This window comes from Gavia stellata, chromosome 19 (genome assembly GCF_030936135.1).
Source record: "Gavia stellata isolate bGavSte3 chromosome 19, bGavSte3.hap2, whole genome shotgun sequence".
NCBI classification, from domain to species: domain Eukaryota; kingdom Metazoa; phylum Chordata; class Aves; order Gaviiformes; family Gaviidae; genus Gavia; species Gavia stellata.
The window spans coordinates 19,397,315-19,415,386 of NC_082612.1; the positions used below are offsets into that span (position 1 = coordinate 19,397,315).

At 40.5% G+C, this 18,072-nt stretch overlaps 1 protein-coding gene across 1 annotated transcript in view; it reads right to left on the bottom strand.

The window, feature by feature from the left end:
• PTPN13 (protein tyrosine phosphatase non-receptor type 13) overlaps window positions 1–8,667 on the bottom strand; it is a 97,075-nt gene extending 88,408 nt beyond the window's left edge. Inside the window, exons 1-2 of the mRNA XM_059827003.1 lie at window positions 8,553–8,667; window positions 6,024–6,032 (exon numbers count right to left, since the gene is read on the bottom strand). Of these exons, the coding sequence (XP_059682986.1) occupies window positions 6,024–6,032; window positions 8,553–8,667 (124 nt within the window). The remainder of the gene's footprint in view (window positions 1–6,023; window positions 6,033–8,552) is intronic.
• Between the last annotated feature and the right edge of the window lie 9,405 nt (window positions 8,668–18,072).

An 18,072-nucleotide genomic window follows, 5' to 3' on the forward strand; every position in this document is an offset into this window, starting at 1 on the left:
CATAAGCTTTTAGCTAAGTAAAAATAAAAGCTAACTGCTATTTTTCCATAGGCAAAGAGGCAGTTGCTCTGTTTTCTGCTACATGATATATCAAAGATCTGAGGAGACACGCATTTGAAGGATAAGTCAGTCTTTTCCCTCTACACAGTAAGCATCAACAGCAGAATAATAATTTCCTCCTTCAGCTCCACCACTAACAACATTTTCCACTCTCCTATCAGCTCAGATGTTCCTACATTGCTGATTCTAGCCTGTTCAATTATCTTGTAATCTAGAATATTTCTAATCTCCTATTATCTGTATTAAATTACTGCTTGCAGGTATCAGATGTAAAAGGATCTACCAAGTAAGTCCTTCAATTTCTTCAACTCCCCTTCCTCCAAAAGAAGCTAAGAAATTGCTTAGCTTCTACATTCTATGGTACCAAAGCAAAACTATATTAATAACTTGGTAGTACAATTATACAGAACAACATTCTGAACTTTCAGATCCCAAAGCTCAGAAAGTCTCCCCTCCTACCCATATGTGCAAGAGCTATCATTCAGTAGGGAACCCAATAATTCATTTTTCAGTCTAAGACTAACATACACATTTTTTCAACATACCTTAAATTACAATGCAGAATTTTGCTTTAAAAAGGAAGACAGACCATTGCGGGCAACAAACATTCTAGAAATGGAAAGATCCTACAGAGTCTACTTCAGGTAGTTATTTCAAGTTGTTTAATCCCCTGAGAACCAAAGGAGTTTGTTATAGTTTTTCTAATGGATTTTAAAATGCCAGGTTTTTTTGCTGAAAGCCAGTAGGACAAGCTTAGGATTCACAGTGAAGAACTGGTTTCCCCCTGCTTTGCTTTTTATGACAGACAAGAGAGGCTCAGTCTTCTTGCCTCAGGGCAGTGTACTTCATTGCTCCGGCTTTCTCCCCTGCATCCAAAAGAAATAAGTAATTGCTGGATGGTATCTCTGATCATCTAGGCTAAACCAATTTAAGCTCTCACACAGAACTGCTGAGCTCCCCATGGAAACCAGAGGTCTGTGTCACGTAGAAAAAAAAAAAAAAGCCCAAAACCTCCAAAACACCTTAAAAAATACCAAATACAAAACACATACATGATGATATCTCTCTTATACACAGAAGGTAGGATCTCAGGGGGTTTCCTATCCTATTTCAGCAAGTAAAATTGCAAGGGACAACACAATATATGTTACTTAAACCTACCAACGTCAATAGAAGCTTAACTAAATAGAACATATGGCTCAACAAACAAGCTGTACAAGTATCTTTGTGTTTCCAGACTTCCTCCAGTATGACTTCAAATACTGCCAAATACTGAATTTATCAAGGTGTTATAAAAAAATAAAAGCCAACTAACAACCAAAGAACTGCATTTGCTGAGCTACTTGAACAACATCATATAAATTCGGTCAAGAGACGAAATTCTAAATTTCATGCAGATGTTAGTTACCACTCCTCACACCGCAGTACACATTTTCCCTCTTCCTTACAGCAACTCAATCAACCCCTAGCTACAAAAACATTTAAGCCTAAAATCACTCTTTTTCATGGCCATGACAAAACATCTGCTTGATGCGATAGTAAAAATAATCAATCCTGTCCAAGGTCATGGTTTCACTACAGTGTGTAGACCCTTGGCATGAAGCAAACGACATTACCTCTACAGACACCTTCTCTTAGCATGACCAACTTCAAAACCGGAGTTTAGAAATATCTCATATTGTGAAAAAGCCATCAAATATATAAATTTAAAAATAAGATGAGCTGAAGAACACCACCACCACCACCACCCCCCCCCCAGCATGAACTTTAAACACCACGTATGGCAAAAGTAGTGGAAATGGACTTCAATCAACTGAATTACCTAAAATTTTAATTAAGAATGAAAATAACATGATCTGTTCCTCCCAGCCCCAAGAGATGACATTTTGTACTATACCTCTAACCCCACTTCCTCTGAAACAAAAGAGAACAACTGCTGTTCACTGTTGGGGCAGTAAGTTCCGATGCTAAACAAGAGACATGGAAAGATGGAAAGACCCTTCCTATTATAGGTACATAAGAAAATATTGCCTTATATAGCAAAGCATTTTTAGAAAGACCACCTTAGTTGGCCATCAACTTCCAAAAATAACCCTGCAGGTAACTACTGGATTTTTTACTAGTTCTGTGTGTATACACCACTGATATAAAAAAAAAACCCACCACATTAAAAAATATTATAAGATTTCTGCTTAAAAGCCCCAACTCAGGAACCTTAAGTAATGTGGAGGCTTTATCCTTAGCTTAGCATTTTGTATGACAAGACTTTAAATATATATAAACTCTTAATATTCTGAAACAAGAGTTAATGAGATGTAAACACAATTTAGTTTTAAGAACAATTAAAAAACCCCACATTTAGCCTGAAGCCTTCCCAATATTAATTTAAACAAACTTTGGAGCACACATTTGTCCCCTACAGATGTAGAGGCTGAACATACTGATCCATGTAAATACTTCGGCCCACACTCAACAATCTTCATGATCTGAAGCAACGTACAATGAATGTGATTAATTGCAAGTTTAGAAAAAGAGCTGATTTTGCTCATTTTGTTGACATTTTTTTAGCTTCCTCTTTTAGTAGCTTTTAACTAATATAGCAGATCATACTGCCTACATCACAACTTTGGGAATCTAATCTACCGTTACAGAGGATGAGAATAAAACAACTCATTCTCCATTTCCTTCCTTAAGGCATGCATCGCAAACCAGAATAACTGTCTCAAAGCTCCTACTATGCAGATTTAACTGAAGAAAAATATTTTTAAGTAACTCTACTCTTACCCTTTCACGTGTTTGTACCATGGGGGACAAAAAAAAAGTAACAAAGATGCAGTGCATCAAATAGCCAGGGACCATAGGAAAACAACAGAAAATAGTTTCCAGTCATAATATTCATGTCATCTTCTGTTTTGGCTTTCAGAAGAATTTACTAGAGCAGTAAGGGAAACAGACTCCCCAAAATACAGGGGAAATGACAAGAAAAGAGATACAAACCCCTCTTTCTAAAAGCACTGGAATTCAGGATATGGCTCCTGGTCAATTTTTCTATCCAGTGGGTTTTCAACCGCGCTAGAGCTGCCAGCCTTCTGAGTTAACTCCAGAACTATGCAGCTTGGTAACAAAACACTTGAGAGAGCACAGTTTATCAAGCAGTGCCAAGACAGAGATAAATAGTGTGGTCTTACTTAAAGTGAGAGAGTGAACTGGTTTTAAATGCAATGAAAACTGAAATAATCTTCAGCTACATAGCATCTGCCAAACAAACTAAAGACTTAAAACAGTCCTTTGCATTTTTTTTAACAGGATACAAGTAGGCAAAGATGAATAAAACCCCACCACACTATAAGAGACTGTAAGCTCAGGTAGAAATGTAAAATGGATCCATTTTACAGTATTGATGGCAGGTAATTTTGAATTTCCAAACTACATACACTATTCCAGCTCCTTCAGTTTTGTTTTTTCCCCACCTCTCTCTCAGGCCGCAGCCATTAGCAAAAACGGTCAGAAGCCACGGACTTTTCAGCTCATTCAGTACACAAAAGACACAACTTAAAAAAAGCACAGAACAACCCCAAAACATACGCAAGGTTTTCAATACTCGTCTCATCTTCCTCTTCGCTTCACTCTGTAGCCCTCACTGAGACAAGTACGATGTCTCCTAGCGCAAAGGAAGCTGAAGATTTTTGTGCTTAGGCCAGGTTGGAGGCACGACCGATGACCACCGATGCGTCTCTATACTCCTTTGAGCTGGCGCAGCATGTCCCCGCACGCCTGGTGTGCAGGGGAAGCCGCGTTGCAGCGCTTCTGCTCCCTCTCCCTTGGCCACAGAGGGATGGGACTGAGCAGAGAGCGCCGATGTGATGTTGAACCACCTGGAAACCAGCAGCACAGGGAGAAACCCTGAGAGGCTAACTGAAATGTACTCTTTCCTGAGAATACTGGAGCAAGAAACGGGGTGAACAATTAGTTTCTGAGATCACCTATGCGGTTCCTGAGATGCTCCCCGGCCAGCATAACACTACATTTTATTGTTACCTTGACCATATCCAGCAGAGTGTTCGGGGAAGAGCACAAGTAGTATCCAAGCCTCATTTGGAGGGGCAGGTTGGTTGTTTTTGTTTTTTTTTTTTTTTAATAAAAATAATAAAAAAAAAACCACCACCAAAACCCACAAAAGCCTGATCTCTTTCCTTCTTGGCAACCAAAAGATCAAATGTTACCAGAAGGTGGGGGAAAAAAAAAAATAAATCATTCCTCAACAGTTATTGGTAAAGGGAAAAAACACCAATCATTTCATACCTGTCAGCAAGGAGTAGTTGGAAAATGAGGACTTTTTTTTTTCCCCCTCTTGTCAACCAAAACAATCCATTTTCCCCTCCATCCCAACTAGGTCTGTGACTACTCGGGACCCACCACGAGTTCCCATCAACGCATTTCACACTTCGCCTTCCTTCTTTTCATTATACTTACCCAAGCTAAGCAGATGTAATAGTATGACTGCCGACAAGATTTACAGGTCCCCCAAAACCACAATTGTCCTTCTTCCCATCCACTTTCAGATGATACCACTTTACATAAATCATTTCCCATATACAAATTTGCACGACAGTCAATTTGTGAAGTCTCTCTTTCTTTGCTCAACCTGCCTTTCTATATTCAGACTCGGTTTTTCCCCTTCTCTTCCCCCTCCCTTTAAACACATGTCTTGAAACATAAGGTCCAACTATTTTCAGAATCCACAATACACACTTTAGCATAGGAGTGGCCTAAGTGACATACAAAGTCTTTCCCACTTTCAAGTTTTGATAAACCTTTTTCACTTAAACCTACCAAATTAGAGGCACGCCTGGTTTATGATTCTCAGCAGCAAAGAGCACAGCATGCTCCTCGCGCTTATATGCTCACATTTGAGATACTTCACTTCAAAGACCTGTTCCTTTGACCTCACGGAGTACTGAGAACAAGATACAGCATGTCTGAAACAGCTGATACACCCCTCTCAACAACAAAATAGTTATTGCAGTTAATTAAGCAGATGTAAGAGAAGGGCAGGTCTGGTATCGGCCTTTTCAAATCTCCAGATTAATCTCAACATCACCGGTACAACTGATGTCAGATCCGCAGCTGAGTACTAGATTGTCCTTCTCCTCCATTTAACAGCTTATAATATGCTGACAAGACAGCTACTTCTAAATCAGTGATTAGCAACTGGGCATTTCAATCTAATCTTTCATTGCTTATAATGATTGAAATCAATTGTAAAATACTTCCGAAGAGTTCAACACCTGTTAGAACTGTAAATACAAACAGGCATAAAAATACGCACATTTCTCTATCAGTGTCTGAATTTGACATGGTATGATATGTGATTAATCACCTAAGACATGGATTTTCATTCTGTGCTTTTATTCAGTGCTTTGATGGATAAGAAGATAGACTCACTAAAAGACATGCAGAATTTGTTTAAATCAAGAAGTGATCAAATCTGTAACAGAAGCTTGTTTTGGGCTTTTTTCCCCTAATCTCCTGAAACTAGGTTAAGTAATAAATTAATTGAAGAACACATTCTCGGCTGATGGAGTAACAGCAAAGATTCTCAACTTCAAACAGACTACCAAAACGCTACCAGGATTACATAAATAAATAAATGGTTACTTGGGCTGGTAATTCCTTCAGCTGTGCGTGGTTGCTGGGCTGGTGCGGGGAGGTTGCCAACAGATGGCCATTTAAGAGTTGACGATTTCCATGGCCTTTTTATCCCCCTCATTTCAAAACAGTTGGACTACAGACTGTTGAACAATATACCTTACTTTACTTTTTTATTTAAGAAACTTATTATAGAAAATGATCATCAAAGCTTCGATTTTGTTACAGAACAACATGTTCAGGGACTCCAGAGCTATACAAGGAGGAAGAAAAGAGCACCTCTGAGACTGGGCAGAGCTGAGCATGCTGTGAACTTACAGAAACTAAAAGCTTGCCTCGTTGCCCTCTGCCCAGGAAAAATTGGTCAGTCCTGAAAAATTTTGGAACCTCACCCTCTGCCACAGAATAGCTCTTCCACGCTGTATGCTAGGTCTGGAATTTGACCAAGGCAAACAGGATTTCTCTAGGATCCCCCGTTTGCTACAACTCCTCCACAAATAAAGAACAAAATTGAGTCAGACAAGCCTACAGGAACCTCTGCGTTCTCTGTTCCTGCATCTCTGCAACGCATCTTCACTAGCCAGCACAGAAACTGATATTCAAGATGACCAAAAAAGGTTTCTAGATTGTTTCCTTAGTGAAGCCAAATCTTCATTAAAGACTGTCTGGTTATCCGGATCTTGCTGGGAGGAATTAGATTGCCTTTGTCAACCTTAGCTACACAGTAAAGCTCTTTCATTTGGGTGTCTCTTGAAGTGCATTTTACCACAGGGCTATATCCCAGGTTAATTAATAGCATGCAACTGAAAATACTTTGCTGAACTAGCAGAAGAACAACTCAATAAAACAGCTTCATCTCCAAGAAGAGACAGATTCTTCTGGCACTGATTTTATCTGAATTTGTGTTTTGGTCTTCACTGATAGGAAGTAAGACCAGAAGCTTCTGCCACCTTAGCCGGTCTTGGCTGGCAAACATTCCCCTGCCTTAAAAGCACCTACCAGAAGTCCTGGGGCAGATTTCCATTTTGTGCTCTCATCTTTCAGCACTCGTCCCTCTGAAGGAGGGCTGACTCTGTTCTCATTCTCAACGCTTGCATGTAGCCTTCATAGTAATTACGGTAACTCTTTTCTGCACTACTCTTAGGCAAAGAAAGGGTGAGCTCTTATTTTCAGCGGAGACTTCCTTCTTGAACAGATTTTAGACCTAGGACAATGTCTTCAGTGGTTTCACTACTACACTCATGCTACTGTGATCTTTCAGATGGATTTCAAAATGGAGCTCAACGTGTTGATTCCTGTAAAGTGTACAAGAGTAAACCTCTAATCGTTCAAGATCTCTCTTTATTCAAGGTCTCACTTGGTCTCAACAACCTGCCCTCTTATAAAAAAAATAAATCATTCCTCTGATTTTCTCTGAGAGACAACAAAGAGAGAAAGAGAGAGGAAAGAAGATGTCACCCTTCCCTTTCTTGAATACAATAAGCAGAGGGACAGGACAGTCGGTCAAATTGCAACAATAAACTCAGCATTCCCAATAGGGAACGCTTCTTGCCACGCATGGGCTGTGAGCTCACTGGTAAAGAGGAAATTTGTATGGGATACCAAAACTACCCATGATTTGCCTACCAAAAAATATTTTGGAGATGTTGATAAAATTTCATATTTAAGTCAAGCTTGATCAGAAATCAAACTCCGTATGGCAGTTTCTGCCCACATCTGCCTGCTTTGGAGTCTTTGTGAAGTATCCAACAGACACCACTTTCAGAGGATGTGCAATGTACAAGACAGACCTAATCTTAAAAAAGAAAACCAACCCCAAAACAACTTAAATTCTGAGCCAAACGCACGCAAAAAATACAATAGATTTTGCCCTCAATAATGAAGATGTGCTCCTTTCATAGTAATGTGGCAAAACAATGGCTATTTTCAAAGTGGAAGTTTTTGATTTTTCCTGAATAAAACTGAATAAGCTTACACATGCATGTTTAGGTTTAAGGAGATGACCCCCATAAATTTGCTGAAATACTAAGATGCATCAGGGGAACATAGACTCTGTCTGAGGCCAGGTTAAAGATGTCACCAAAGTTCAGTATTTGAGTGAAGCTTTTATTGCAGTAAAAAGCCAAAAAGGGGGGGAAGGGGCTTAAGGATTTGCAGATTTTAAAGCAAAGAAAGGAAAACATAAGGAAGAGGAAGGGTTCCATACTTAGACCTCGTGCTAAAACACATGATTATTAGCAATATTGCAGATGCCTAACTTAGAGACTACTAAGTTGGGAGGATGGGGGAGAAGAGATACTTACTTCTAGTCCTTTGAAGTACAACAAGCCACCACACTCCTCTCAGTAGCTATGTATGTCTTGCTAATTGCATTCTGGGGAATGATACCTAGTCCTCTGGTCAAGTTTTCAGTGGCTCACCTTTGCCTCCCTTGAGACTGAATCTCTTCAGAGCAGACTGGTCATGACTGCACTGTACTGCACCCCTTTCTATGCCCCCTTCAGGACCAAAGTACTCCAATGGTCTCAGATCACTTTTTCTACCTTTCAGTCTCATTTCAATAAGTCTAAAATAACGCAAAGACTCTGTGGTAGCTTCCTCCCAAAGTGAAGTTTTCACCAGATGAAATGGAATGTGCTGCGGGCCCTGACGGAAGATGAAGTGATGGCTGAAAACATCCTTTGGGCTGGGGTGCAGCTAGGCACTTTACCCAACGATAACCTCCGAGCAAGTTATTATGTGGGTTTAGAGCCAAGAAAGAACAAGGCAGTTTACTTATATGACACGAAAACATAACCAAGATGTTTCCAGTTCTGTATATATCAGTCTTTAAAAATGCTTACCTTTTCTGAATAGTTCTTGAAGGCTCTCAGCACTTTGATTCAAAATAGCCCATATTTCCTCTTCTTGCAACGGCCCTCCCCGAACCTCCAGAGCCTCTGCCAGTGACACATGCATGTTACCTGGGAAATGAGACAGACTGATTTAAGAATACATTCAAAGAGTTATTTTCTCCTTGCATGTAGTACTCAAGTAGTAATAACCCATGTTCAACTCTCAGTCACAAAAGTTCTAGAACATTAATAGAAGCCATCAAATATAAATACTACAAAACATTCACCATAACGATAAAGAACTGTGAGCATCTGCTATTATGAAGAAGAAAAACTTGGGTTAAGACAACATTGATCCATATTAATACTGTAGGCTACTAAATCAATACACTCAACAAGCTGGCATTAGTCCCTATGCTATGGGCAAGAGTTTGCTCTGTTTAAAAAAATGACAGAATGATTAGTAGTTACAGGTTTATTAACTTAAATCAGCTATTAACATTATTTTGACAGGTTTAAGTCAGTGAAGCTGCTGTTAGGAAAGGAAGCTCTTCTTCCGATACATTTTTGCAGAGCTGTTTATATTATCGCATGACCAAATAATAAGCAGCACTGCTTGCAAACATGCAAGCAAGCAAGCTAGCTGTGGAACTGATAGTTATTCCCTTCGTTCAGCTTTTTCATACTATTTAGGAAAACAAAGTAAAACTGTTAGCAGTGCTCTACGTATTACATCCCCAGAAAACAAATCAAGACCTCCTTCCCCAGCTAAAAGAGGTCAGGCCTTGATATTTTTTTGAAGAGTTAAACCATTTTCACCGTACCACAATATGATACTCAGTTGTCCAAAACCAAAACCATTTTGAAAACTGAAGAACGTATCCCTAAATATTCTGGCAAAGTCGAAGCTTCATCATTTTGGTAAGCTCAGGAGCAAATAAATCATGCGTCTGTTTAATTACTTCCGTTTTCTATGGACACTAAATGCTCTCAGATTGAGCACTCACGCCAATTTATATTTCTGACTGAGATGCAGCTGCAGTCGCTTCTCTCCAAAGCCCAAAGAATAAAATCTTGAGGCAATGAGCTGCAGTAAGAGCCTAAGGTATATCGTCAATCATCAGTGACGAGTTTGTTAGGTCTCAAAGGCTCCAAAGTAGCTGCTGGAAATGGAAAAGACAGCTCCACAAGCAATGCCTATTGTCCCCAGATCAGTAACTGGTGTCAACAGCTTTAGATGACCCAGCGGTACTGCCGGAGGTTCCTCCCCCTCCCTTCCAACCAACTAGCCGGAGCCTCCCCATCAGCATACAATCCTGGCTCAGATGTACGCTCGTGGATATCAATCTAACAATTTGCAAGGAGCACAGGCTGAGTAGCTGTATTTAGTTTCCCAACCGTCTAGGCCGTTTCACACCTTCCATGCTTTTTTACTTCCAGATAACCAGGCTCATGCCCATATAACAGCAATATAAAAGGCTGAATATCCTGCCGTTTCTAGCTGAAAAACATTGGCTTTGAAGATACCTGCTGAAGTATTACCCAGAGCCTTTTCAGCTAGAATTCTATACTACGCTATTAAAAAATTACATATAGTTGGCTGCTTTTCATCACAGACAGCTTATTTTTCCTTATAGCTTGCCAGTTTTTAGTATTCAATTATTCTGTATATTTACTAAGCCACATATATTTTCAACAGTTAATGTTCAAAAGTCATCATCAAAAGATAATGGAAGGGAAAACAGATCCAGACCACATTTAAAAGAAAGATGAACTCTGAATTCCCGAAGAGGAAAAATAAACACACCATTCAAAATGGAAAGCTAGGGACCAACACGGACATGCAGTAAACGGATGGAAAGCCAGAGATAAACATGTTACTAGTCAGTATGAGATTCACATACACCTGGCACAGAGTGTCTGGTCTATCTTCCGTAACAGGGAATTTTGTGATTTCATGGCACTGTCTCAAATTTCAATATGTACGTGTAGAATCGAACTGGATTATTCAGCCTAAAAGATCTCGTCTTCTCCTAGGGACTAAACATAGATGATCTGCAAATGAAAGCTTTTTGTGCTAAATATTCTAAAGGAAGTATGCTGAGCATAACACCAACAAAAATCCCCCCAAAAATCCTTCTCTGCCACTCCCCTTTTCCCCATCCTGCAAAATCCTGATTCCTTTCGGCTGGGATTAAATAATAGCATGGACTGTTCTGTAGCAAATATAAGCCAATTCCCTATTTAACATCACTACGAAGACCGTTAAGCACGTCTGCTCAAACTCCCAGGCATATCACATCAACAGTAACAGGATCCTACAGAAAACAATTTCTTGATCACAGTAAGAAGTGTGTGAACATCCACCCACCACGCAGGCCTCAGCTGCTGCAGTGTAAGCAACGAGATCTGCTTGTATATTTACAGAGAGCAGTAGCTTGACAAATAAACATCACAACACACCAAACCCAAACCATTTCAAATTGGTTTTGAAAGCCCAAGTGGAATACAAGAAAGCATCAATCATTACAAACACAGCCACATGCAAAATGGCACGATGTGGGATTTGAGTAGGACTCTCATTAAAGCGTATCTGTTTCAGTAACTTCTTGGTAACTTTGTTTTGGTAACTTTTCCTGTAACCTTTCTTCCTCAAAACTATCTTGAAGCTGCAGCGCTTGTCCGTCACAGCAAAGAGCAGGCCAACGTGCAGGTTATGAAGATGAAAGCAGCTTCCACGAAATGGTTCTCTGTCACCGAGGAACTGACTGAAGTCGGGGTGAAGTGTTTACGGGCAAATGCATGGCCCGAGCTCTCCGTCTGGACAGTCCACCTGTTAGCAGCCAGGCACCATGAATTTAACACGATGAAGCTGACGGTGAAAGCGCCTGGCTCAAAACACACTTCTTCCCCACCAGTTTGTTTGCGACGGATGTTTTTCACAAGGAGGAAGGAGAAATTTGTAGGAACGACAATGTTTGCAATGCACAATTCTTCTGTATTTGCTGTCTCCTGAGATTCTGGGAGCCTTCTGTAGTATCTGATCCTTTGTGAATACAGAAGCTGAAGTCTTCAGTGCTCGACACATACAAAAGCTTTCGGGTTTGTATAATGCCTGAACATTTTGGTAAATTGCAACATAATGACAGTATCAAGTAATTTATGTAAGAGAAAAACACATACAGCTTTTGTAGAATACTGTATCAAAACTATATGGACTGCCTATCTTCACATCTTAGCCCTCTAATTCCAGTTACGTCCATGGCTACATAGTTGTATAACGTTCATTTTCCACTTAAAATGAATTGCCACTTAAAATGTGTGTTTAAGCTGCTACAGCTAAGAACTCAGAGAAAGGAAGCTGGGTGATAGCGACAGGGGACAACAGACTAAGAACAGCAACCTCTTAAAATGCAGGAAAGAGAAGACAGAGTAAAGATGAGTTACCTCCGTTAAGGGTAAACTTTTAGCTGATTTCAGTTGAGCAAAGAGGGGCTAATCCAAGGAGAGACGGTGAGTGGATCTCAGGAAAGCAGAATAGCATTGGCCTAAAATGACAGAACACAAAACTGCAAGTAAAATGATGACTTTTCTCTCGTACTAACAGTACAAACTAGTCTGCTTCAAACTTCCAAAGATGCTTCTGGCAGTCCCTGTGTTTTCCAGGGTATCAACTTGACTGGCACAGAAATCTAGTGTCACTGGCAGAGTTCTCAATGGACACTTAGTTAGGTTCCTGTCAGGCCACTTTCTTGCAACGAGTCCTCTCCCCGTCTCCTCTTCATTTAAGGTAAGCAAGATCCGTTGTGCCGGCATCCTGTGCCCTGTTCCTTTCACTCCTTGTAATAAAAATGGACAGGTTAAAGGACGTTGAAAGGTTCACCTTCTATGGATGAGTTCACTTCCTTTTTCCTTGGGCCAGCATTACGTGGCGCCTTACTGGGAAGCCACACCGACACTTAGCTGGAGGTGGGATCGGGAGGCTTACAAAGCTAAGCGCATCCTGTTTCTGCACCTTGCTTCACCGGTGGCGAAGTCCAGCTGCAGCCGTGATCAGGAGGCACGTCAAAGGGCTAGGTGGTGTGAACTCAGCATGAACTACGAAGGCGTGGATTCCCCATACACCCGAAAACCATACAAGATCATAGCCACAGAACATCCAAAAAGGGACATCCACACAGCAGAGAGGACAACACAATGTAGGAAGACAGTGGGCGAATTAAAATCGTTAACGTCGGAGAAGCACAGGCATGAACATTACTTTCAGGTTGCTTGCTCTGGGACAGAATTTCCTCCTAGCCATCCAGCAGTACAATTTCCACAGGAAAGGAGTTGCGTCATGTGGAGGCAGCTCCTTTTTCGCTCCAGGACAAGAGAGTAAATTCAGGTGTAAATCATTTGTATCAACAAGCCCTGAGTGCAATTTCTCACCCTCCACGCCATTCAGCCCTAAGCCATACAGGCAGCACAGTTCCAAGAAAGAATGCTGCTTAAGCCAAAGGCCTCTCCCACATCTCAAACACTTCCTTTAAAAAGCCTGTTTACCTCATGAGGACCAACTGCCAGCTCCTCCCGCTAAGGCAGACAGCTTCTACACTCCCCGATGAGTGGGATGGGTAGTTCTGTCTCTTCCCTGTAAAGCAAGCTCAGTAACCTCCTCGCCCCTCCAGTCTACAGTCCCAACAACCAGCGTTAAAAGCACACCACTACGGAACATCCAGGCAGTGCCAACACGGCCCGTGAGGCAGCCCGACACTTTCTCAGTCCAAGGTAAGAGGAAAAAGCACAACAGGAGCAGCCCTTCACACCAAGTAATACTGTCAAAAAGGCTATTTGCAAGGTATATACTTCTTTTTTTCCCCCTACAACTTGCAAAGTTTTCAGAACACCTCGCTTTTTAATTATTTATGTATGCAACACGGAAGTTAAATGCTCAAAATTCTCATTTCCCCCAACCACCAACTTTTTTCCTTATGCATTTTAAATTTGAAAGTCTCCAACAGCAACTGAGATTTAGGGAAAGTTTAATGGCCTATTCTTTCCAGATTTTACTGAACTGTTGCCAGCTGAAATATTAAGAAGCTATTGCTACAGCTGTGTTTAATCAAAACTATAATATCAGTAATTTTGTCAAACAGTTCCTAAAAACCAGACTGAAAGTCAAAAGGCTAAACTGCTTCAACTTAACCGCTGCTTGACAACTTTGTGTTTTGGTTTTAGTAACACATATTCCTTACCTTCTGCATCAGCATTTTCCCCCATGTTGTAACTTCAGAACCAAAACTTTAGGTCAAAAGCTGTGCTTTAACAACATCAGCTAACTAAGATGCCTGCAGTCACTCATACTTATTGGATATCTCATCAGAATCCACCACCAAGAAACATGGAGAGCAGCTGCTTTAGTCACACACTCTGTAGGTTTTTTAAGACGTGCTAGAAGCAGTGGGAAAAAATCTAGAATATAAAAACATTGTTAGAGTTTCTAGATAATCACATTAAATACTCTGGTATTCGCTTTTATCCTTCGACAACATTTAAAACAAAGAAAAGAGATAGCAAGAAGGCCCTATATACATCCAAAATATTTTCTGTGGTGAAAAAATCCACCTTCTTTCTCCCACATAAAACACTGCTAGCTGACTTTATCTGTCCTGAATATGAGCATTATTGCCCCTTTGCTCCACAGGTATACTTAGGCAAGAAGTGGCAATCTCCAAGGAGCACTTTTCTCTTAGCGGATAAGCAAAGAGCCCTTTCTCGGCCTCTCCTCTGTAGATACAAATGCCTAAAAGCAGAAGCACATTTAACAAGGCAATTCTGTCCGAAAGAACCTCTTAAAATTCACCTTTCTAAAGCCATGATTAGCTGCCTAAAAATAAAACATTGACACTTTTATTCAGCCCTCACTGAGTGCGAAGTGCTTTCTAAAAGCACTCAATACACACAAATCCCAGTGAAACCTGAACAGTTTTGAAAGTCTGGCCTCTCCCATTTCAGAACCTAAGCATCTGGAGTCATTACCGTGCCCTGTAATTTCAGAATGCTGGCATCTATCCTATTTATTTACATTGACCCACATCTTACACCCCTGAAGAAGACCTGGAATGCATCTATCAATTAGTTCATCCCCAATAATACTGTTGCTGAAACTATGCTTAAGTGCGGAACCCTGGAGCCAAGTAGAAAGCTTGCGCTTCAGTAGTCTTTGAAACCTTATTTTCAAATACGCACATACTTAGATGTGTGCACATAAAATGTGGTTTCCTATAGCTGCAGGTCCAATTTGCATAGACTGTCCACAGAATAAGGCATTATTTGCAAATATTCAAGTCAAGCACGCAATCAAGTTAAAGATACAAGCTAATCAAGTCAACTGCGTTGACAGAATTTTTTTTTTTTTTTTAGAATCCTGCTCTCAAGTTAATTACTGCACATTATTTTCGTTTATTGTCTTGAAGGATAAGGAAACAAACCCTTCTGCCATGACCACTTTTTTCACTTCCGTAGATACAAAGAGGGGACAAAAAGCCCCACAAGATGCAAAGCCTGTCTCTGCCCCTCTTTTTTTTAAGCCTCTAAATAGCTGCCAAAAATCGTGTGAATCGAAGATTTTGCGAAGAAACACACTTCCGTGGTGCTTTTCATTCAATCAGCTACCTGATAATAATATTGTCTTAGTAAAAGCACTGTTCCTTCCTCCTTCATTTTGGAGAGGTCAGCAGAGATTAGTATTACCACCCAAAAACTTCCTCCCCCCAGCTGTGGAAGAGATTAGCTTCTTCCACTCACACTCTTCCTTCCATGTTCTCCTCTTTTTCTCTCCTGTAGGTAGACAGGATGAAATGTCAGCAAAACAGTCCCGTGCTCCGGGGCCAATCCTCAAACTATATCAAGAAAATTTCTTTAAAATTGCACCTCCTCTCCAAACTGATAGCTTGCTGCTCAAGCTCAAATCTCCTAAGTAAAGGAACAGAAACTAGCTCAAACTTGTGAGAAAACACAAAGAACATGAGGACACTCCCAGAAGTACAGGGCACTGTTGGCCTTTTATTTGAGCACGCAGTGATGCGCTCACACTCACTGTAGATGAGATGTTAGCATTTCTCCTTCCAAAGCCTTAGATCAGTCTTGTATTCCCACGTCTGGAAGACAGAAGAATGCGACATATTGAGAATCTTGGCTAGCACCTCCAGGGCAAGCAGTGTTTATTTTACTCGAGAAGTGCTTGCTTTCCTTCCTGGAAGGTGGAAAGAAATCAGCTTTTGGCATTGGACTGAACTCGCAATGGAAGACAAGCAAGGCTTATTGCTGACTCCCTGCCTTGCTTTTCTCTCTCTCTATCACCAGAACCAGATAAACTTGTTTATCTGAGGCTTCCTGTAAGGCAAACTAGTAAATCCAGTCCAAAATGTATATAATAATCATGAAAGTCATGTTTTCTAGGCAACTGTAGAACGTTCTTTTATACATCAGGGTAGCCGATGTTTCACATCTGATATTAAAATTTTATTCAGAAGAGTATGTAATTATCACTACAAAGTAAGCTTAATCCACATAAATCGGGGCATGACTCTTGTATCCCTCTCTTAGTTTAATTGTCAGTGTAAGATCCTTGGGCAACTCCCTTATTTTGCTGTTGATCTGCTCCACCTCGGAGAGGCACGTCTCCTTGGTGCATTTCTCATACTTGCAACTTTCATTTTAATTGCTAAGTAGGAACAGAGGACCTGTGACTAAGAAAAGCTTTAGAAATGGAAAAGCAGAAATTTCAGGACTGCAAAACAGCTTGGCAATAGTAACACTTTTCAAATAGCGGATCAGCCAATAATACCCTTATTCACACATAGCAGAGGAAACTCTTCTAATGACCTGAAATAATCACAAGCAAAACACATCTCACTATTGACAACATAACTTCATGATGTAGTGACGTACTGTCTATCATATAACTTCACTTATGACAGACAAATTCCAGACTGTGCAGTAGTCTTGATGAAGACGCCTTCCTTGGCGTCCTTCCACGTCGCTTTTTTTTTCAGTGCACAGGGACAGTAATGCTCTTCATGAAGTACACTGGGGTACACAACTGTTGCTAGGTCTACATGGGTGACACGCATTGCCACCACGGCAAGGACAGAAACTACGAATGGCACCTCCAGCTATGGTCCAGCAGTTATTCCATTGTTAGGCGCAAGAGCTACGCATTCCTCACATACTATGAAAAGGTCATGACTGAAGTCTGTCCTTATTCACTTGCAGCTCTCAGCACTGCTCAAGAGGGAATGAAAGTTATTGTCAGAGGAGCAGAAATAGTAGCACACACATGATTTAAATATCATGGAGTCACTAGGAAGCATTATTCTAAGTCAGTAAGTACTACTTCCCGCCATCTGTGGCATTTTAAAGGTATCTACAAGTAAGACAATGAGGCTCGGATGAGCAAGTCGAGTAAGTAGTGACAATTGTACAGGGTAACTGCTTTTTCATATCACTACAAAGATGATTTTCTTTATAATCAGTCCCCAACGTTTGAGAAGAATAATGATTTAACACCAAGACATAAATTGCCACAGACTAGAAACTCAGTGACCCTACAAATTTCACTGATTGAACAGGTACAAATTAAGCCAGCAGTGCTCAAGAGAACTTCCCTAACGGATAAACTTACTCTAGAGTGGGTTTTTAAAAGCTTAACTTAAGGTCTCTCTTGTGGTAATGCAGTGATATGGATTTTACTACATTAGATAAATTCTCTAGTACTGAAAGTTTCAGAAGGGTTCAGATTCTATTAGGTATTAATCCTTCCAGTCTCAGTAACAGAGAATGGTACCTTGCTTTACAAATGCCTCTTCACAGTATGACAGCCCCTTGCAGGAATATAATAACCAGCGTAAATGAAGGCAGCACAACTGGATCAGCAAGAAACTTAGCACAATATGCCAAGAGGGTAAGAGTCCTCAAATTTCTTGGATGCAGCATTAGAAAGAGAAAGTCAACCTCAGGAAGCTTTACAGCTTCCTTTTTTTTAAATTTAGAAAATTGCTGACTTTCAGATAAGCGTAGGAACACCATGATGTTAATGTGCTAAAATGTTGGGGAAAATAATTTTTAATACCCACCAACCTTAGTAATAAAGAGGAGTGTTAGGATTGTGGTATACTTGTAAACTGCTGTTAAAGTCAACATACTCTTAAGTATGAAGACTGACCCCCCCCCCCCATTATTTTAAAACCAGATTTTAATCCTATAAGTTCACATCCAATCCTTCAACGACTGGCTTTTGCTGTTGTTAAGGTGCGTGAACTGTGGCATTCACTTTGTTTTTTTAGATTTCTTCCCTCTGTGGGAGAAGGGTGGGTGCGAGTAGATAATCTTTGTCAGCCTTACACATTTGACTACCAGACATTTTGGAAAAAGAAATTAGCAGAAGAGATACTTTACTATGTCACCAAAACAGTTTCTCCATAGTGAGACCTATCTAATGTATGGTGCTCACATGAGAATGCACCGGTTTGAGAAACAACTCTGT